Source organism: Camelus bactrianus, chromosome X (assembly GCF_048773025.1).
Source record: "Camelus bactrianus isolate YW-2024 breed Bactrian camel chromosome X, ASM4877302v1, whole genome shotgun sequence".
Taxonomy (NCBI): domain Eukaryota; kingdom Metazoa; phylum Chordata; class Mammalia; order Artiodactyla; family Camelidae; genus Camelus; species Camelus bactrianus.
The window spans coordinates 81,107,680-81,131,000 of record NC_133575.1 but is presented as its reverse complement, the minus strand read 5'-3'; the positions used below and the strand labels follow the sequence as shown (position 1 = coordinate 81,131,000).

Genomic DNA, 23,321 nt, shown 5'->3' with positions numbered 1-23,321 from the left:
AGAAAGGAAGGTCTTTTCAATAAATGGTGTTGTATTAATTGGATATCAATATGGAACAAATGAACAACAGAGTTTACTTCACACTGTACATAAAAACTAATTTGAAATGGTTCATGGACCAAAATGAAAAGCATAAAACTATAAAACTGTTAAAAGAAAATATAGGAGAAAATCTTCATAACCTTGGATTAGGTAGCACATTTGTTAAATAGAACACAATTATAAAAGAAAAAGTGGATTAAATAGACCTCATAAAAATTTAAAACTTGCTCTTTGAAAGAAACCATTAAATAAATGAATAACGCCAACCAAGACAGTGAAAAAAATTCACAACAGATATGTAAAAGAAATTGATTGTAGAATTTATAAAGAACTCTTGCAACTCAATAATGAGGACAAACATCCAAATTTTAAAATGAGCAAAATATTTGGACAAATTGTTCCACAAAAAAAGATATATGAATAGTGAAAATATGCTGAACATCACTAGTCACCAGAGAAATGAAAATTAAAACCACAAGATACTACTACACACCCTTTATAATGGTTAACATTTTAAAATATTGACAAAAAAATCTTGACCATACTAAGTGCTGGTGAGAATGAGAAGACATTGGAACTCCAAAACTCTACTGATGGAAATGTAAAATGGTGAAATCACCTTGAAAAACAGTTTGACAGTTTCTTAAAAATTAAGCTGACAACTCCTATACAACATAGTCATTCCATTCCTAGGTATTTACCTGAAAAAAAAAATGAAAACCTATATCTACACAAAACATTGTATGGGCATGTTCATATCAGCTTTATTTGTAATACTGAAAAATTGGGAAGTACCTAAATGTCCATCAGCAGATGAATGGATAAACATTCACCATATCATGTAATACTGCTCACCAATAGAAAGGAATAAAAAAGAGTATTACAAGCAAAATCTTTACATTTAATGAATGAGGCCAGATAAAAATAAAAGAGTATATGCTCTATGATTCATTCTATATTTAAAAATACTATAAAATGAAAACTACAGTGACAGAAAACAATCAGAAATTGTGTGGGATTGGGGATGAAAGGAGGGATGGATTACAAATGGGGTGAAAGAAAGTTTTGGAGGTGATGGAAGTGTTTGCTATTTTGATTGTGATCATGGTTTCATTAGCCTAAATTTATGTATCAAATTGAATACTTCAGGTACTTTTAAAACTTTATACCTTAATAAAGCTACAATAATTACTCACATGTAGGTACTAACAGAAAAGGATGAAAGTGATAACCTGTTTTGTTGTTTTGCTCTCATGACATTTTGTTTGTTTTTGCTTTTTCCATTGTAAGTTCATTTTTTCCCCTTTGCTGGCCTCTTTAAAGACTCCCTGAGTGATATTTCCATTTTCTGTAACTTGAAGAAAACAGCATATGCTACTGAAAGGCCCTTCTTAGAGATTCCTCTTTTTCTCCTTATTTACTAAGCTTCTATCCCAACCTTTGCTTCAAAATGTGTAAAAATATACATATTATCCTCAAGATACTAAAAATTCACAAAAATGAAACTATAAATGACTGATAGGGATGAATATGAGTCCATTTTGTTGCTCCTGGTTGACCTATTTTTCTTTTAAGAGATTCATTTTATTTTCTTGCAGGCTTCTTTTGGCACATGCCCACTGATAGCTCTTTATTATAATCTTAAAAAGTCAGACTGTACTGTTCACCATTATCAGGAAAGTTGACTCTCCTATGGGATGTATAAATTGATGGAAGCATTCATGTGGTAACTCAGTTCTCCATCAATCATCTACTGACTCGGCTCCCTTTTACTTTCTTCCAGAACGTTCTGTCCTCACTCCTCCACCCTTACAGAAACATCCAGGAAACGGCGCGTCCTTCAGTTTGCCTTCAACACGCATGTTCTGATCATGGTTCCTGAACTTTACTGCTTCTCCAAAGTTCTGTACTCATCCCCGACCATCAGAGAAACTCCCCAGAGAGGGGTCTTAATTTGGTTCTCCTTCAGCAATCACATTATGACCTTGTTCTCTGAACTTTACCACTTCTAGAGAGCTCTGACCTCATCATCCCACTCCCTCAGAAACACCAAGGGGATGGGATTTATTTCAGTTCGCCAAAAAACCATATTCTGAACCCAACATTGGCCCTTCCAGAAAGTCTGTTCTCATCCCCACCATCCCCCAGAAACCTTGGCGAGGCTTCCTTCAGTTCTCCTTCTACCAATCAAGCTCGGATTTCATTCCCGGATTTTTTCAATTGAGGCTACCTCAGGAAATCTAGGATTGCTGTAGAAGGCACAGTATTGATTTTCAGAGGAACTGAAAGGCCATTCATGAAAAACACTCAATCAGCCAGCCTTTATGAAGTGCCTATGTGTTCACACCACCATGCATTTTCAGATCAGACTCTCCTATCATCCCGTTCCTCTAGACAAAAAATGAAAGATCATTCCTGTCTCAAAATATTAAGGGGCAGAGTTCTCCTTAAACATGTTTCTTAACTGAACATGTAGGGACTCTGATGACTGAAGTGTGAACATCAAATAAACAGTGATTTTGTATAAGCTGTACATGTTTGTTCATACACACCACTGGCAATCAATACACTCTGCAAAATTTTCCAAATCATGCCTTATAAAGGCACCGTGGTGAGATGACAAGCACTCTGAACTGGGAACTGTGGTCCCAGCTTTACCACTGACTGTGTGACCTTGAAAAAAATCACTTTCCTACCTAGTTTCTTCATCTGTGAAATGAAGTCTGGACAGAAGTGACTTTCAATTTTTTACCCTGTGACCTACTGTTATAAATACATCTTATAAGGTGACTATCTCTTACATGTAGAACAGAAACAATTTTCTCAAAATAATTCTTGACACTACTCATGGGAGATGAACTTTTTGTTTTCTAAATTGCTTGTTGTAACCCACAAAACTGACTTCAATAGCCATAATGGGTGGTAATTCTCACTTTGAAGAACACTGGATTGAAGGATCTTTAAGATTTCTTTCTGCTGTATTCTAAAAATCAAAGTGTCTGCATTGGAAATAGAGAAAACAACTTGTCTTGCTGAGTCTCTCTTTGATCTTCCTCAGTTTATCAGTAACAAGTCAAATATTATCCATCTCCAGATTACAAAGTCCTATAAGAAATGGCCAAGGTCAGATGCTCCCTCCTAAAATATACAATAGAGGGTACCCTTAGTACTTAGCATCTCTAAACTCCAGTACCCTCATCTGCCACTGTCCCTACTACTCTTACAATAAATCAGTCTATTTTAAGATCTTGTACTTTTATTAATGCTTTTGCCCACTGAATTCGGAAAGTATTCATCTTGTTTTTCTACTTACTTTGTTGACATGTAGTATGACACGATACCCACATATGTACATGGAATATATATACACACAATGACATACACACATGTACACAGATACCTAACATACATACATACAATAGTGTCCTCAGATTTTGATGTACACTAGAATTACCTGGAGATCTTACTAAAACGTGGAGATTCTGGAGTCCCACTCTGTGGGTCTGGAGGATAGGAGCCAGAGGTCCTACATTCTCAAAAAGCTCCCCCATCAAAGTGTTTTTATGCCGATGGTGGACTCACACTCCTTGAAAAAACTAGGACATGCATTCTTAGAGTGATATTAGATATTGAATCATGAATATGATCCTTCCTAATTGGTTGAGGACAAGAGAAACTAGTCAAAGACAATTGAGATTTTGAGTCCAGGTAGGTAGGAGAAGAAAGGTAACATTAACAAAAAATAAAGAATGAGATGGAAGAGGAAGATTGCTTTTTAAACTGCTTTATTAATTTCATATTATGAAATGAATTTTTTTCCCATAACTGGACGAAATTGCCCTGCTGGACAGAAAGTTTTTCGCTGAGACAAAACAATATTCGATTAGAAACTGGTAAGTGGAAACATCAAAAGGTTTACAGAAAAAGTAAATCACAAAACTACAAGCATGTAGAGCAGAGGCCACATTATTCACCTCAGGGAAAGCCTTAAGATTCAAGGTATAAGGCAAAAGTCATAATGATTGTCAGGTTCAGGAGTTTGGAAGCGCACATGATGCTTCATTTGTTGCTTCCTGGTCTTTCTCTTGATCTCCACCATCTGCCCTACAGACTTTCCTACATTATCTCTCACTTCATTGTGCTCAACATGCTTGTTGGGTATGGCCCATCGAAAACTGGGGACAAGGCGCCTAACTCGCCCCAGCCTGACATTTCCTCCAGGCTTCTGGCCTTCTCCCCCTCCCAAATCGCGTGATTCCTCTCCATTCTGCAAAGGGGCCTGTTCCTCTCCTTCGTTTTCTTGTGGGGCATTTTCCATGCTGAGATTTTTTACTGCTTGTTCCTTTTTGGACGCCATCGCTCCTAGGAGACAACAGACAAGAGAAGGGACTATTTTCTTGGTGGACCGATCAGCACCGAGGACAGAGGCCCTACTACGCACTTCTCAAGATAAGGAGCCCCGGATGTCAACGGCTTTTCACATTTTCATTTTCCCACCTGAGAGGCTCCCTACGCCCGGTAGGGGGCCGACAGTCCGAGCTCTCCCCCCTCCCTCACCCAAAACCCACCATTTTCCCTGCCGATCCATGCCCAGGCCTCTGCAGGCACCAAAATGGAGGACGGGGTTGGGTGGGGGCAGCATTTGGGGTCTCGGGGTTTTCCACCCGTTCCCTACCCCCTCCTTCCCCCGCTGTCCCCCGCACCGACCTGGGCCTATCCTTGCTGTCTCCTGCTTCTCCCGATGCTCGCCACGAGTGCGCCGCCGCGACACTTAGGCCCGCAGACCTGCAGAGGGCCGGGGTCGGAGGGTAGGGCAGGGGGCTGCCGCAGCCGGGAGCTCGGCCCCCTCCCGGCCGTGCGCCCCCAACCCGGGCCGCCCGCGCCCCCACCCTCGGCCACCCCCAACCCCGACTCCGACCACCATTTTCCCCACCGAGAAGAACGGGGGCGGGGCGGGGGTGTCGGAAAGGCTCGCGGTGCAGCGGGAGGCAGGTGTTCGCGAGGGGTCGTCGCCGCAGGGCCGTCCAGCCCGCCCCCACCCCCGGGCAGGCCTACGGCTTTCTGCGGCCGAACGCCAGGCCGCCGGGGCCGTGGGGGCTGCGGTCTCCGCCCCGGGGCAGCCGGACCCCGGGGGACGGTCCGCGAGCCGCGTCCGTTCGCCCGCGCCACCTCCGGGGACCCTTCCCGGGGACCCCCTCCAGGTCCCTTACCTGCTGCCTCTCCGCCTCCTACTCTTGGGGGCCGCCCCCGGCCCGCACTCCCTCAGGGCCACCGGGAGCAGTGACCGAATAGGGAGCGAGTGACGGTCAGCTCTGAGGCTATAGTGAGGGGCGTGCGAGTCGGCGCCGGCCAGTCACGTGGGGCCTTCGTCACCGCGAGCGGCCACGCCCCCGCCTGCCCCCGCCCGCCCCCCCCCGCCTGCCCCCACTCGCCCCCCCTACCTCCCCGGCACCCGGGTCCCTTCTCAGGGCACCGGCAGGCCTCGTGGGTTCCCGGGCTTTTCTCTGCCTGCCACGGAAAGGCAGTATCTTCTCGGAGGGCCGTTAGCCGTTCCCACTTCTCTGGGGACTTGTCTTTCCCCTCCTCTGCTCCCAGGGTACAACCCTCACCTGCCAGGTTTCAGGAGCAAAATTTAAGGGGATGCAAAACCCCCTTACAGAAGTCGCATTTTATGCAATATTCAAAAAAAAAAAATTAATGCAAGAATATCTATCATGAGCAAAGTGCCACGCCCACCCCACTTCCAAGCTGTTGTCTTTCTTGCTAGCAATGCCCACCGTTTTCTCTATACACAAATGCATGGGAGGAGGGGACCAGGAAATGAATCAAAGAGACGGAATTGTTTCTAATTCTTCTTAACACTTTTCTGTTTTGTTCTTTTTTTGGTTAAAAATTCCTTCTCTTTATAGTTTACATTAACTGTAACTTTTACTACTGAAAATTTCAAACATATGCAAAAATAGAATAGTATAATGAAAGTCAATACATTCATCACCCAATGTACACAGAGAACAACTCATAGCCAGTCTTATTTCATCTATAGCCTTATACACTTCCCATCCTTAGAGATTATTTTTGAAGCAAATCCCAGACATAATATCGTTTTCTGAATAAGTATTTCAAAGTAAACATCTATAATTTTTTATGTATAATCACAATACCATTATCACACCTAACAATTAATCATCCCTTAATATCATTTTATGTGTAATTGGTGTTCAAACTCCCAATTCTGTTAGTTTTTTTTTTAACAGTTTGTTTGGACCAGGATCCAAATAAAACCTTATACCTAATGCTACTTTCAGGATACTCTGTCTTTGGCTTTGATAATTTGATTGTAATGTGTCTTGGTGAATGTACTCTGCTTGGAGTTTGTTGAGCTTCTACTTTGTGTGTATTTGTGATTTTCCTTAGATTTCATAGGTTTACCAATCATTTCTTCAAATAACCTTTTTTCTTTCTCTATTTCTGCTTTTTCTTTCTGCTCTTCAGACTGCATAATTTCAATAGACTTACCTTAAAGTTCCCTGATTCTTTCTTCTGCCTGTTTACATCTGATGGTATGGTACCTTTCAGCTCCAGAATTTCTGTTGGTTCCTTTTTATAATTTCTTCCTGTTTATTGATATCCTCTATTTGGGAAGACATCATTCTCCTGGTTTATTTTAGTTCTTTGTCCATGATTTATTTCCTTTAGCTCTTTGAGCATATTAACAGTAGTTGAAGTTTTTTTCTAGTAAGCCCAATCTCTGGGCTTCCTCAGGGGCAGCTTCTCTTAATTTCTTTTTTCCTGTGAATAAACCATACTTTATTTGCATGCCTCATAATTTTTTGTTGTTGAAGCTGGACATTTTGAATATTATTATGTGGCACCTCTGGAAATCATACTCTTCCCTCTCCCTGGGATTTGTTGTTGGGGGCTGTTGTGGTTTGTGGTTGATTGTTTGTTTAGTGATCTTTCTAAACTATTTTTGTAAACTCTGTATTATTTATCATGTGTGTCCACTGAAGTCTGTGTTGCCTAAGATTAGCAGTCAGCTGGTTTTGACAACTCAACGCTTAACCAGGCCATTTACAACTCTGCCTTAGTTTTCACTTTCTATTTGCCCAGAATCTGAAAGGCAGCCAGAGGTGAAAGCTTTGGGTCTCTTCAGGCCTTTAAAGCAAATGCATCCCATCCTTGGTATATGTGTTGATGTCTCAATCCCCCTGTATACTGGGGAACCTTTAAAAGCCCGTATTCCCCCATGTATCTCCTTTCACAGCCTCTTCCTCCCAGGCTTTTCATTATGTTTATTGTTTGTTCTGAGTGTTGTCCTTTGCTCCAGGCTGCTGTGGCTAATATCTGAGCCTTTCAATGCTTTTGGCAAAAACCACTCCACTCCTTGGGAAGGCTCTGAGTCAGGCAAAACAAAGAGGGACATTTGTGTCTATCCTTGAGGAGAATCTGCCTGATGGGTTGAGACCCATAGCCACAATTCATTGAGAATAAAATCCATCAAGCACCTTCTGGTACTGGCAACTTTCACCAGCTGATTTGGGGTGTTCAGGATGGTGGGCTGGCAATTTAAAACACCACAGCACTTTCTTACTGCAGTGCAAGAGCCTCTCTCTTCAACAAGTTTCCCCCTGCTTGTTGTAGTTTTTAAAATTAGATTCCAGAGTTCAGCAAACGTTTATTCTGACAGTTTTTGGCATGGAAACTTTGGGTTTCTTACTCTGCCATTTTTGGAGATACCTTCTCTCTATATGTTTTTAAATTCTCTACAATGTAATGTCAATGTACAGTTATTTTTCACAATTATCCCAAGAGAGCAGTACAATATTATGCTTGCTTTCTTCTATGAATTTTTAAATAGAATATTTGATTACTTACAATGCTTAATATTTTGTCACAAATAACATTTGACATATTTGACTTGATTAAAAAACATTCTTTCTGGAATACAGCTGTGGAAATTTCTTAATTCTAAATATGTTTAAAAGTTTTGTACAAGGTTAAAAATGATAGATAAATACCAAAAGCTAAGTTTTGTTGCCCTTGTGAGTAGTAAGTATTTGGGTACTGTTTGAGTGCTTCTCAATTAGAAAAATGATTTCTGTTCAAAAGAAATTTTAAGTTTAAAAATGTGAGTAGTACACTTTTTTTTTTCCTTTTACCTCATGCTCTTATCATGTCTGCTCAGAGGAACAATTCATCCCTCAAATCTCTCAAAAATAATCAGGAAAAAAAATGAGTGAAAAAAATAACTACATATCACAAAAGATCCAAAATGATCATAAGACATCATTTGGGAATAAACTTAGCCCTGGCAACATTTAAAAAAACCATTTGTGTTGCAACAACATCTCCCAATCACATGGAAACCAGCACATTATACAAACATGCTTGCTCCATGAGCCAGATTCTGGAGTTATCCAGAAATTACCAACACCCAAAATGAAAGAAGGATTTGTATATAAAAACTCAGAGCTCTACCACTTGAAATACACCACATAGACTTTGGGAGTGAGGATGTTATTAATGACTAGCTGACTTTGTATAAACATCAACTTTATTTTCCAGCCAAAACTGTAGAGAAGAGCCTGAAAGGCAAGTTTCGTAACTCTGAATTCGGTATATTTTTCATTACACAAGTAAGCTTCTCAGTTCAATTCTCCATATCACAAATGCCTGAGATATAGTTATCATATATCCTTCAGCATTCTTCCTTGTCCCCTAATAGGCAAAGCATGACTTGGAAAATAACCTAAACTTGAGTCTAGAACTCTGCCACTATCTCTGTGAACCTGAACAAGCCACTTAATTTCTCTCAAGTCCAGTTTAATAGCTTTTGAAAAGATTGTATGACATAATATACATAAAGATGCTTGTAAATTATAAGCACTATTCAGATATGTTACTACTAATAATTATCATCTCCCTTAAAAGAAGATATACACAATGAGGTGGGAATGTCAGACAGGAGCCAAAAGAATTGGTGACTTGGACAAGAATGACAAGGTGGGAAATAATAATGTAATCCATAAACCAAGATGCATGGAAGTACTATTAATAAAGAAATATCACTAATAAGGAAATAAAGAATTCTGGGGCATGTACACAACAGAACACTATGCACAGTTAAAATGAATGACCTACCTACATCTCTCTATAGCAATATGTGTGAATATTAAACATAATATTACATGAGAAAAGCAGACTATTTTTTGTCAATTTCTTTGACAATGTAAACATTTTTACATGTCCAAAAATAATTTTATATACTTTAAAATATTTTATATATAATACCACATTTTATATTATATAACATATTTCAGTATTATTTATTTTAAATATAGTGTGTGTATATATATATAATAGAAGTATAGAAATATATGTGGTAAGATATACATCAGCTCAGGAGTGTGGTTACATCTGGGGAGAGGACAGAGTGAATAGAAAGGGAGGTGGACTCAGTTATGTTTATCTCATGTGAATACTTGAAAATATAATGGAATAATCTTCATACATTTCAGAGCAAGAGGTAGCTGTATATTCAGTGATAAAAAAACTATAGCCAAGACTTATTTTTAAGTGAAAAATGTTTCAGATCAGTATACATCATGTGATTTCACTAAACATAGAAACATATGATATGTGTGTTTTAGTATATGCTTAGTAAAAACTTTTAAGTCTACACACTAATTTGTTTCACGTTCTATATCATGCTGGTTATCTACTGCTGCATATCAAACAAAGCCCCAAATTCGGAGCTTAAAACAACAATTTATTATTACTGTTGTTATCATCATCATCTCCATAATCATCTCTTGGAGCTTTGTGGATTGACTGGGTCAGCTGGGTGTTTCTCCCATGGCATCTCTTATGAAGTTGGAGTTAAATCGCAGCTGGAGTTTTGAGCATCTGAAGACTAGAATCATTTGGCTTTCCTGGCAGTGGATGCTGACTGTTGGCAGGGAGCTCAGCTGGGCTCGTTGACTTGAGTGTCTAAAATGTCAACATTAAACGAGGGTGTTTCAGTTACCTATTGCCACATAACAAACCACAACAAAGTTTGGGGTAGCTTTAAATAAGACCATACATTAATATCTTTCACGATTCTGTGGGTTGACTGAGCTCAGCAGAGCAATTTTTCTGTTCCTATGGTTTTGTTTGTTAATGTAGCAATCTGGAGGCTCAGTTGATGGAATATCCAGAGTGGCTCACTCACATGCCTGGCAGCCAGAACTGGAATACTTCTGCTCTGCCTAACTAGTACATTTTCCACAGCATCAGAATGAGAAGACAGACAAATACTACACACACTGCTATGCCCTTTGCATTTGCTTTACATAATGATATATCTAAGACCTAATTCCACAGCGCCATGTATAAAATTATACCTTTATCTTAAATGACTGCATGGTGTTCTGATGTGTCTATGTACTCTGTCATATTTGCGTATTCAACAAGACCTCCATATTGGGCATTTAGGATGTGTTCATCTTCCCTGGGATAGGAGGACATAGTGATGAACAGGATAGTGCCCAAGTGCTTAAGGAGCTTACATCCTAGTGGGTTGTATGCAGAGAGGAGCAGAGCATTACAAAAGGAGGGATAAGTCCAACGAAGTGGGAAAGTTACTTGTCCAGAGTGGGTAGAACCCATAAACAGTTACTCCACAGGATTCTATTTGAGGCTGTCAAACCCAAGGCTGAGCCTACCTTAAAGAGGTTCTTCCCAGGGGTAGCATCCTATGGAGGAAAGTTCACAGCTGAATTAGGAGACAAACAGCCTGGCTGTTAATTCTGGGTTCTGCCATGTACTCACTGAAGACTCTTGAAGTTCATATATTGGGAGTTCTTTCTTGTCCATTTTTGGCCATCTTTCCCTTTCTTGCCACATTCTCTTCTTAGGCAGCCATATAATCTATACTTGAATATCTTTAATTACCATCCACCCACATATGTTTTTGGCATTTCTCTCTCTAGCTCAGTTTCTAATCTAAATATCTTGCTGCATTCTTAACATTTTCCCCTTGGGTATACAAAAGTATTGAGAAATCAGGATGGCCCATGTGTTCCCTCTAGAAATCATCCATCATGTGTTGCCCATCCCAGTTAATATCACTACCTATGACACAGATAATTAGGTGAAACATCTGAGGAACACACTAACACCTCCCTCTTTACCCCCCCCATCCAATTCTCAAGTCTTTCGTGAGTTCATCTGCTTCTTCATGCATATGTTCACTCATCTAGTAGAAAGAAGAATATTGCTGGTGCAAGGGACAATGGGGATAATTACACAATCAGGGTCTTGGAGTGGGTGATCCACTGCAATGAGACGGGGCTACCTTAAGATTTGTCACAGCAGGGGAAATAGGGAGCATGGGTGCTGAGGCAGGTAAATTGATAGGTTTGGTGGTGGGAGCATAGAGACAATCTCTTCTGTGATAGCATCTACTTTTCTAAGGAAGCAAGAAGTCGAAAGAGCAGTTGAGAATGTTGAGGTGTGAAAGCATGTCGAAGGTTTGTGCAGAGGCTAGATGTTGTGCCACAGTGGTCTCAGATATGGAGAAAGTATACTGACTATGGAAATGTGGTAAGATTGCCAGCTGGGCCTGAGTACTGCTCCATATCATACAATAGCTTCCCTTCTGCTGTGTCTCCTACAACTGTCCGCACTTTTCCCACCAGGCTCCAGCCACATTGGTTTTGGTCTTTTTCTGAAACAAGTCATGCTCCCTCCCACTTCAGAGTGTGCTGTTCCTTAGGCTAATATCAAAATATCTTCAAACACACACACACACACACACACACACACACACACACACACACCTCGCTCTCATCATCCAGGTCTCAGCTGAAAAGTCATGTCCATAGCATGGCCTTCTCTAGTGATAAAGCATGGCACAGCTCCAGGGGTCATCATGCATGCTGTAGTCTAAGCAATGGTCTTTGAAGTTGTAAAACTAGTTGGCCCTGGACATCCTTGACTGCCCTCTCTGCAAATGTTATTTTTGATCCCATTTCTCTCTTTTATTTTCTTCATGGCATTCTTCACTCACTGAAATTACATTGGTTGTTTTTATTTTATGTGTATCCAAAAGAGAATGTAAGCCCTATAAGGGGAGAGGCCTTTCCTATCTTGTTGCCTTGCAGCCAACCTGCCAAGCAAAGTGCAAGCATTCAGCAAACAAAAACAGATAATTCAAGTTAAGTGGCGAAACCAACTGATATTGGAATCAGAGATCACAGTAATCAAATATTTAAAGAAATCTTGGACATTATCTTTCCAGCAATTCTCAAACTATAGTAAACATCAGAAGCTACCAGGGTAATTGTTCAAAATACAGATTCCTGAGCCTCAAATCCCAGGGAAAGGATTCAGCAGATCTGGGGTAAGATCTCAGAAGTTGCAGTTTTAAGACCCTGGATGATTGTAATAAAAGCTGCCTGTGCCTCATGCTTAGATCAATGCATATTCTTTTAAAATGCTGTTTTCCTCATTCTCTGACATAAATCGTAACGATATTTTCTTAGGTAAGTCTCCCAAGGCAAAATAAGTAAAAGCAAGAGTAAACAAATGGAATCTAATCAAATGTATAAGCTTTTGCACAGCAAAGGAAACCAAAAACAAAATGAAAAGACAACCTACAGACTGAAAGAGAATATTTACAAATGATGTGACTGACAAGGGCTTAATTTCCAAAATAAAAAACCAGCTCATGCAGCTCAGTATAAAACAAACAACCCAATCAGAAAATGCGCAGAAAATCTAAATAGACATTTCTCCAAAGAAGATATACAGATGGCCAACAGGCACATGAAAAGATGTTCAACATTACTAAAGAGAAATGCGAATCAAAACTACAATGAGGTATCACCTCACACCAGTCACAATGGCCATCATCAAAAAGTCTACAAATAATAAATGCTGGAGCGGGTATGGAGAAAAGGGAACACTCCTACACTGTTGGTGGGGATGTAAATTGGTGCAGCCACTATGGAGAATAGTATGGAGGTTCCTTTAAACATTAAAAATAGAATTACCATATGATCCAGCAATCCCACTCCTGGGCACATATCTGGAAAAGATAAGAACTCTAATTCGAAAATATGCATGTACCCCGAAATTCATAACAGCGCTATTTACAATAGCCAAGACATGGAAGCAACCTCAGTGTCCATCAGCAGTTGATTGGATAAAGATGTGGTATATATATATAATGGAATACTACTCAACCATACAAAAGAATGAAATAATGCCATTCTTAGCAACATGGATGGACCTAGAGATTATTATAGTAAATGAAGTCAGACAGAGAAAAATAAATATTATATGATACCACTTCTATGTGGAATCTAAAAAAATAGTACAAATGAACTGATTTACAAAACAGAAACAGACTCAGAGACATAGAAAACAAACTTATGGTCACCAAAGGGGAAAGTGGGGGAGGGATAAATTAGGAGTATGGGATCAACAGATACACACTACCATACATAAAATAGATAAACAACAAGGATTTACTGTATAGCACAGGGAAACACATTCAATATCTTGTAATAACCTATAATGGAAAAGCATTGAAAAAAAGAATATACATATATATACATATGTATAACCAAATCACTTTGCTGTACATCTGAAACTAACACAATATTGTAAATCAACTATACTTCATTAAAAATGCTGTTTTCCTAGGGGAAATTGTTTCTATACCGTCTATCATGCAGATTTCTATAATAGCTTCAGTTTGACTGCTGGCATAATTACTGGGAAGCAGAGTGTTCATCTTAGGCCTCAGATTGTTTTTCCCAGATGGGATCTCATTTAACTCTTGGAAAACTATCAGGCTTCACTGGGACCAATTTTTGTTTTTGAGCTTTTCTTTGAGCATTTCTAAGTATTTTTAAGGACTGTTATTTTATGGTTTCTATTCTTTCTTAGAAATCTTCCAAAGAACAAGGAGAAATTTCTCTCTTATTTTTAAATAGAATAAACCCCATTCTATCTTTCACACATGACATGGGACAATTGAACTTTTTTGTAAAATTAATGTACAGGATCTTATTGATCTTATTTTTTGTATATCTTAAGACATTTTGCTATTCATCATCCTAAGGGTTACTTTATTATTAGCTAATTATTCCCAGCTATACTAAAAGACTAAAAAAAAAAAAAAAAAAAAGAAAGTGCAAGAATGATGGAATAGATTTCATTAAGAATGAGGCAATACCAAAACAAGTAATCAATATCACATGACCATTTATTTTTTTCTACTGCATTCTCCAGAGTATTACACTATCTTTCAAGAAGGTATAAAAGAAATCGAGTCCATCTTTGCATTTATTTAATCCAGCTTTCACCGAACACAGGTGAGTTTTCTCCCTATTCTTCCCATACAGAAGGAAATTGAGAGAGGAATTCATTTTATAATTATTAGACAGGTCAGGAGATGAAAGTACAATGAAAGCAATACTCTACATGCCATCATTTTAGTGAAATTGATATCTCAAAACTATGACTCTTCAAATGACAGTATCTTAGAGGAATTTTCTCAAACTTAAAAAGCAATCGGTGAGCAATGTACTTCAAAGGACCAAAATGATAAATGGTATTCTCAGTTTGACACTTGTCATACAATATGTTGTGACAAGAACTAGAAACATCCTATTTTGCTCAAAGGATATGGGACAATTTTCTGTCATCTTTTATATTTTATATTTAATATATGCCCAATATTTTCAGTAAGTTTCTAAGTGGACAAATACTGAAATCAGGTAATTAGAAGGAAATAGATCATGTATAAGTGAAAAAAGTTACAGGGCTGGTCATTCTAATTGGTGTTCATTAATCTAAAAATGAAAATGTTTTGCAATTATGGAGCAAAGGAGATGGCTGTCCTTCTTTCAATGAAATTATGAGCTGTCAAAGTTTTGAAAAGTTTTGTTTTGAAGATATAAGTAAAAGATGAACAAAAAGTAATGATAAGATAGAACTTACAGGGGATATAAATGAGGAAGAAGTGAAGAATCAGTATCTACAAGATGGATGTATTCCAGATTCAGGCATGAGAGTTGATGAGGAGTAAGTTACATTCGAAAGATGATGTCTATTTTGTGCATGCATATCGTCAAAGCCAGGAAAGTGAGGAATAAAATTTGGGTTTGATATGTTTAAATTCCTGTTAAATTTTCTGATTTACTTGCCCTTTGTTATCCCTTTATTTTTACTTCTGTAAATTATTCATTAAGTGACTGAACATACAAAACATCAGATGGGTATTTTGTACCCAGAAGATGATGATGATTTTGTCGTGGTAGTCTGAGGGTAAACATTCCTGAGTGGCTGGGACAACTCAATACTTTTATCTTGTTTAGTGAATGAGGCTAGTGGAAGGGAGTGACCTCTCCAAAGTGCCTTTATAATGGAAACCCCTGACTCTCATTTCAGTGTTCTATTTAGCCAAGTCAATATCACACTGTGCTTACTTATCAGCTTCTGTACCTCAAGATCAAAGTTCACAAACTTTTCTGATGTTAATCTATAAGTGAAAATAAGACAACTGGAGAGCTTGTGAAATAGAGGGGTAGGTAGGGGGAGACTTTCTTCCCCTATCCTAGACTCGACTGGAGATCATTCAATCCAATGGAAATGATATGACAGTCTTTCTCCAGGACTCCATCAGGCAGCCAGTTCTACCATAACAAATTACCACAGTTAGTAAAAAGCTGAGGAGATCTTCTCACCAAGGGTTGTCCGACTCCAGTGACGATGGTCTCACCACTTTCCCACTTGGACTTCTCTTTTAGATGGTGGCCTTCCAAGGATGAGGAATGGATGAGTTTATGCTTCTGGGTAGAAGAATTCCGTGCTGAGTGGTACAAGTTAACAGGGGATTTGTACTAATATTTATCTTCTTTCAGTTCAAGATTTCTGATGGATACACAAGACTGGAGCTCATGTACGAAGTCTGGGATGAAATGTGGATTGGAGCTTGCATACCTTGATCCCATTAGGTGCCTAATACATGCATGGTGGCCATGTACCTTACTCTTTTGGGGTCTCATTACCCTCTCTGCAAACTGAAGTTGCTGGATTGCTAAATTTCCTTTCTTTCATAAAAGCTAAAGATGGCCACTTAGTAGTTTTTTGGATGATGCAAAGTAAGCCATAGTTCCTTATCAACCACCCCATCTCTCCTTGTAAGCTGCACTTCAGCCATATCAGACTGTCTCCTGGCTGTGTACACCAAGCACACTGGGTACGTTTCCACTTCCATTCCCTTTGCATAGCCAGGAATGTCCGTATGTGTGTTTCACTTCAGCTCACAATCCTATTCCCCCTGTATGATTGAGCTCAAAGCCCATCTCCTTCTCTGACAATTTTGGCTAGCATTGACTGGCACATAGTATTTTCTCAAGAAGAGCACGACAAAAGAATGAGGCCATTAACCAGTGAAAGCTTAATGTCTTTAATGCAGAAAGAGCAATAAACATCAGAAAAGGTGATTAATTGTATCCATAATTAGGGAAATGGAGATGAAAACAACAGAAAGCAATATTTCAGAGTATCAGCTAGGAAGACTTATTTTAAATTCTCTAAATATCAAAATTCTCGTCTGTGGTTTTGTTTTTTGTTTTTTGTTTTTTGTTGTTGTTGTTGTTGTTGTTAAGAGCATGATGTATAAATGAGAATTCCCACCCACTGCTGGTGACAGTTTAAAAAGGTGCAAACATTTTGGAGGAACAACTTTATAATTTCAAGTAGAGCTTATTCATATCCTAAGACTCAGACATTTCATGCTTAGGCACATAATACCTGGAAACTCATTATACATACATACATACATACATACATACATACATACATTCATATAACACAATATCACTTAAGGAGTAGTCCAAATGATTTTGTAATAGAGTATTCCCAAATTCTCCCTTCCATTCCTTATACCATTTCTGTCATCCATTCAACTGACCAATAAGCTATAATCACCAAATACTATACATTGTTGCTATTAATAGTTTAAACAACTATTATCCGTTAGCTTAATTAAGAGAAAGAAAATAATAGATTTATTTTACTTCCATTTATTCCTTCTCTAATGTGCTTTCTTTCTTTATGTACACCTAAGTTTCTGACCTATATCATTTTCTTTATCTCTGAAGAACTTTTTAAACATTTCTTGCAAGGCAGGTATACTGGCAACAAGTGCCCTGAATTGACTGTGATAACCTGGTGGGGATCCTGGAGTTAAAACTCATGAAAGTTCAGGGGCTTTTCCTAAGATTGGGAACTCCTGGAGTTTTTCATTCTCAAATGTGCCCACACTGAGCTTCCAGTAATTTGTCAATAACAGTTTATGTTTTCCTACCTCAGTACTAGCTGTAGCAGTGGGTTTTGCTCCTGGGTTCTGCTCTAGTGAGCTCTGATCCTCTATATTTGCCTGTCTGCCTGTCTCTCTAAATTTTGGGGGGTAGTAGTTTGCCCTGTGACCTCAATTGTCTAATCAGTCTAAGAGGAGTTGTTGCTTTTCAGTTTGTTCAGCTCTTTTCTTGTCATGAGCACTGAACTGACAATTTGTAAGCTCCTTACATGCTGGACAGGAATCCCAAGAATTTACATTTTGGCTGATGCTAATAATTACTAAAAGGAGACACAATGCTGTTCTTGGAGTTTTAGAACAGGTACAAATGCAGCTTCTTTTGCAGCTGCATGCCATATTATGGTGCCTGAGTGCTGGGCCAATGTATGTAGGTGAGGAGGTACCCCAATAAGAACGAATGTGCAAACCTTGTTCAATTGTGATGTCAGTCAAGTGCTACTAAATCAGATCTCTGCTTCATCCATCAGGAAGACGCTTAAAAATTGTAGGGACATGATACAGGGTATTTTCACCTCCAAGAACCTCATGCGGCATACCAAGTGGACTGGTCTAAGCATGCTGTGTGATTGTTAACACATGTCATTCAAAGCAAATTTGGGGTCTCTTTTACAAAACAGCTCCTGAAACAAAGGGAGTCATAGCCAGAGAAGGCAATCAGCTGGATAATTTTGCAAGTCCTATGTCCTTGGCAAAGGTGAGGTCTACTAAGTTCAGAGAGGAGAGGTACACTTTTCAAGGTGACATAGCTTGGTAAGAAGCATTACAGGGATTTTAACCATGATTTTTCTCACTCTATACTAGCACACTGACTCACCTGCAGTCGCTTTCCAGGGCTCACAGTCGGGTTTGTGTAAACATATTTGTTGTGAAAACCCTGCTAGGATCATGCAGTTGTAAGGAACAGGTCCACTAAGTAGGCCATTGTGTGGACAAGTTTAGGGCTGAAAAGAGAGCTGTGAAGTAGGAGTATGAATGCAGGTTGCCAGAGCCAGGCATATAGAGGTTGCTCATAAATACATAGTGAAAGGATGAATGAAATACTAATTTTGGAGCAGTGATCATGCATCTCTCCAACCTTTTTCTAATTGAATATGAGATAGAGGCTCATTTAATAATTCCAGTTCCAGAACTTGCGTTGCAAAAAGTATTTTTTTACATGTTTCTTACTTTCACAATACAAAATACGGACTTTGGGTGATAGTGGATGTGTCAAAATAGGTTTATGGATTGCAACAAATGTTGCACTCAGAGGCAGAATATTGATAGCTGGAGGAGATTGTGTGTGGGAGCAAGGGGTATACCAAACTCTCTGTACTTTTTGCTCAATTTTGCCTTGAACCTAAAACTGCTCTACAAAATAAAGTCTATTTAAAAAACCAAAAATGTTTATTGCTTTGATTTTCTTTCCTTGCTAAAAAAGTATTATATGCTTGGAGAAAATTTAGAAAATAGAGGTCTACACCACCTGGTGATGAGAATTGGAATTGAAGATTGAACCTTACTGTTGACAGCTGATTAAGGGGGCATGAGGGAGGACCGGGGGTTCCCTTAAACACATCAGATGGACCGTTCTAGATGTGAAATGTGACACAAGACCCTGTGCTTCCACTACTATGACCTGAGCAGTCTCTGAGCCTCATGAAAGACAGTCCCTGTCTGATCAGTAAAATTTGGGATGATGTGATAGTTTCTAATTTGCCCCACCCCACTTCATGATTAGTTATGGGCATATTTTCATAAAAGTAAATCTCCCTGTACAACAAAAATTTTGCAAATGAATTTAAGACCAGATTCCCACCTCCTGTTTTTAGATGTTATTTTATTATAATTAAATAAGTAGTACATCCTGGTTGTGAGGCAAGTTCAAACAACACGGAAATACATATATAATTTTTATATTTTGCCACAGGCCTGGAGACATCCATTACTGTAGTTTGCTGTGTATATAATTTATATATACAGGGCCACCTTTCTGGACCAGAGCCCACGAAAATTATTCAAACTATTTAATTCGAGGATTACTCAGTATATCCTGCCTCTCCCATTCCTTCCCATGAAACCAGAATAAAGACTTTGACCCATGCTTTTTCCTCACTCCATCTGCCTCCTGACCAACCCAGGTGCTTCTTCATGTGGCCTTGCATGTTGTGGCATGCCTCCTGCTCTTGGGAACTCCATGCAATAAACTCTTCTTTGAAGGAAGTTATCTCCAAATCTGTCATCTTACCATACCTGATTAAAGCAAACCTCAGGCATATTTTGAGGCACCTAGTTGAGGGGAAAGACCTGAGTCATACACTCCTCTCACATCCAGGGTTTGGGGCATGGAGAGAGTCACATGGATGGGGGTGGGTGGGTTGAAAATTAACATTCTTGGGATTTATGTGAAAGTGGAAGAGGGGCAGAGTACAACATTAACCTTGAATCTTCACATCAACCATTCCAGGTAGATTGTATTACACTCATGGAAGTTTCACAAGGCTTCTTTTATGGCCCAGGTTATGACTTATTATGAAAAGTTCCATGTGTAGTCGTTACGTGCTTTGTTCCATGTCAATTATGTAAATTAAGTAAATCATCTAATTGATTTTTTTTGTCTGCCTGTCTTATCCATTACTCAGTGAGGTGTGTTAAAATTTCCCATTGTGATGGTGGATTTGTCCATTTCTCCACTTACTTCTGCCAGATTTGGCTTTTAATATTTTGCACTCAATTCCAATCTGTGGCTTACCCCCCCAACCAACATATACAAGCAATTCTCCTACACCAGCTGGGTGTCCTATAATTTAACTCAATTCTGACACTATCTACCCAAAGACAGCAGCAGATTCCACAGGTTAAAGGCTCAGTTCCAAAAGACTGCCCTCTGTTTATCAATTGAAATTTCAGGTTGATACCTGTGCTTCTGACTGGTGATAAATCAGAGGTTCCCACAGCTCCCTCCTTGGGTTTGATTAATTTGCTAGAGTGGCTCACAGAACTCAGGAATCCCATTTACTCACTGGATTACTGGTTTATTACAAAGGATATTAAAGACTATGAATCAACAGCCAGATGAAGAGATACATAGGGCAAGGTCTTGAACAAAGAGGCTTCTGTTCCCATGGAGTTTAGGGCACGACATGGCAGCACATAGATGTGTCTGGTTCATGAACCTGGAAACTTCGAGTCCAGTCATTTTGGGTTTTTATGAAGGCTTCATTTCATGGTTGTGGTTGATTAAATCATTGGTCATTGGCAACATAACTCAATCTCTAGCCCCTTGCCCTTACCTGAACATCATGGGGGTGGGACTGAAAGTTCCAACCCTTTAATCACTGGTTGGTTCTCCTGGCAACCAGCTCCCACCTTAGGTGTTTTCCAAAAGTCACCTTACTAAAATAACAAAAGACACATTTATCATTCTCATCATGGAAAATTCCAAGAGTTTTAGGAGCTTTGTGCTAGGAGGGACAATGACAAAATATATTTCTTACTATATATCAAAATATCACAGCTTGGTATATATTGCTTCTATATTAAGAGGTGCAAATAAATTTAGAATTGTTTTATTAATACCTTCTTGATAAACTGAACTTTCATCATAAAATCTCCCTCTTATCTCCAGTAATATATTTGTTTTAAAGTATACTTTTATTAATATGAGTATAATAGATTTCAGTTGGTTAATAATTAAATTGTCATTTTTTTGAATTTTCTAACGCATTAAAATTTAGATGTGTTTCTTTTAAGGTGTATTTGATGTAATGTTTTTTATCTAGTCTGATAATTAATGTTTGTCTTTTGATTTGAAATACTTAGCCTGTCTATATGTAATCAAATTACAGATATAATTTGGTTTAAAGACGTCATCATAATACTTGCTTGACATTTATTTTTACCTGCTCTAATTTCCTTTTCTTCCTTTTAAAATAATCAATTTTTTAAAAGCTTCTTTGGGGTGGTAATTAGATTTATTTGTTTATTTATTTTTAGAGGAGGTGCTGGGGATTGAACATATGACTTCATGCATGCTAAACATGTGCTCTAACACTTGAGCTATACCCCCCAAAATAATCAATTTTTAACTATTTGATTTTTACCTTATTTGGCAAGTTAGTGAGACATTCTTTTGTCGTTGTCATTCTTGTAGTGTTTACCCTAGAGATTACAATATAAACTATTAACTATAAATTACTTTATTTAAACGTCAGAAAACACAGGGACTGTAAGAACACTTTGACTCCATTTAACCTTTCCTAAATTACTGTCATGCATTTTAATTCTATATACATGTGAATCCCCAGAAGAAATTATTGTCACTGTACTATATAGTCAATACTCACCTAAATTTGCCTACATATTTGGCAATGTCATTGTTCTTTCTTTTCTGCATCTGTCTTTCCACTTGGGGTCATATTTCTTCTGCCTGAGGAAGAAACTTTAGTATCTTCTTTGAGAATTTTAGGGACAAATCTGCCAGGTTTATTATGTTAAAATAACTGTCTTCCATTTTTGATACTTCTTTCTATGTACAGAATTCTAGTTTTGCAGTTATTTTCCTTCTGCAACTGGAAGATATGAACTCATTCTCTTCAAAATACAGTTATTTCTGTTGAAAGATTAAATGCCAGTCTGATTGTTGCTTCTGTAAAAACATTAATAAACAGGAACCTCTACCAAAATACAGCTAAGATACCAGAGAAGGGGAGCTCTCACACCCTTCAACAATAGCAGAGCCCAATAGGAAGAAGAAATAATAATATGTGTTAAACAAAGAAAAGTATTAACTGGTGACCTAACAAATTATTGAGATAAAGTCTTATAAAACAAGTTTATCAGTAGCCTAGTCACAAGATACTAGTGTAGCAATACATTTATTGACTTAGAAACATTTTCATATTCTGTAGTATGAAAATGGTACACTAAACAGATTTCTTTGAGAATAATTCACTGAGTGTGCACTGTTGGAGATAGATAGAGGATATTTTATTTTATAACTTTGTATTGCTTTAGGTTTTTAATCTAGAAACACAAAATAAAAAGTTGAAAACAAAAAAATGCAAACTGATTACAAATATGATACTCTTGTATTCATTGGCTTGGAAGCAGATGAGAACATTTAACAGTTTTCTCTCTGTGTGTGTGTGTTTGTGTATGTTTCTTTGTCTCAAACTTTTTCACATCAGTTATTCATAAACTAACTCACACCAATCATTCCTAAACGAACTCATGCAGCTTTCTACTGAGTTCACTTAGGGGCTGGATTTCCAGTCCCAGGACTTGAAGATTCTGCACGAATTCAGAAGGATTACTGCCAGTGTGTGAAGTCTAGACATCTTGGCCCATAGGTGGAATCCATTCAGCTACCTCCCTCCCCACCAACAAACACCACAGCCCTTTCCAACCTCCACTCTTTGCCAAGGCCCCAGTTCACTTTCTCACCTGCAGTTCTGACAATGGTCACCAGGTGGCAACGCTCTCCATTTTCTACAGATTTTTCTTTCTGCCCGCACCGCTACCCCCACCCCCCGCCCCAAAAAGACATCATTTTTATAAACAGAAGCAAAAAGTTTCCTCAAAGGTCTTAACTTTCCTTGAAAAATTAAGATGTGTATAAAAAGACTAAAAGGACATCTGTGTGGTTTCCATCCAGTTTCTCCTTAATTTATTCATGTGTCTTGTGTATGTACTGTGTGCCAGGCACTGTCAGTCCAACTCCTTATCTGCATCCCAACCTCCCCTCCCTTCACCTCCAGACCTGCATAACTGGAAGTGCCCACAGGAAGCAAGATGGATGTTAGTGCCCACTCCATGGGGTATGAACTCAGACTGCATTCCAAGCAAGATCAGTCCAAGCCTGATGCTGGATCGTGGCATCCAGCATCAAAACAGGAGATGATGCAGCTGAGTGGGAGAG

General features: G+C 38.7%; 1 protein-coding gene across 1 annotated transcript; it reads right to left on the bottom strand.

The window, feature by feature from the left end:
* Positions 1–3,810: 3,810 nt before the first annotated feature.
* BEX4 (brain expressed X-linked 4) lies at positions 3,811–5,410 on the bottom strand. Its single transcript, XM_074358699.1, has 3 exons — positions 5,253–5,410; positions 4,750–4,827; positions 3,811–4,404 (listed from the first exon to the last, which is right to left on the bottom strand). Exon 3 carries the CDS (start codon positions 4,397–4,399, stop codon positions 4,037–4,039), a length of 363 nt encoding a protein of 120 aa, XP_074214800.1. The 5' UTR covers positions 4,400–4,404; positions 4,750–4,827; positions 5,253–5,410; the 3' UTR covers positions 3,811–4,036.
* Positions 5,411–23,321: the final 17,911 nt, after the last annotated feature.

Excerpts from the sequence above, each read along its gene's own strand:
- BEX4 (XM_074358699.1), bottom strand. The coding sequence starts at position 4,399 with ATGGCGTCCAAAAAGGAACAAGCAGTAAAAAATCTCAGCATGGAAAAT.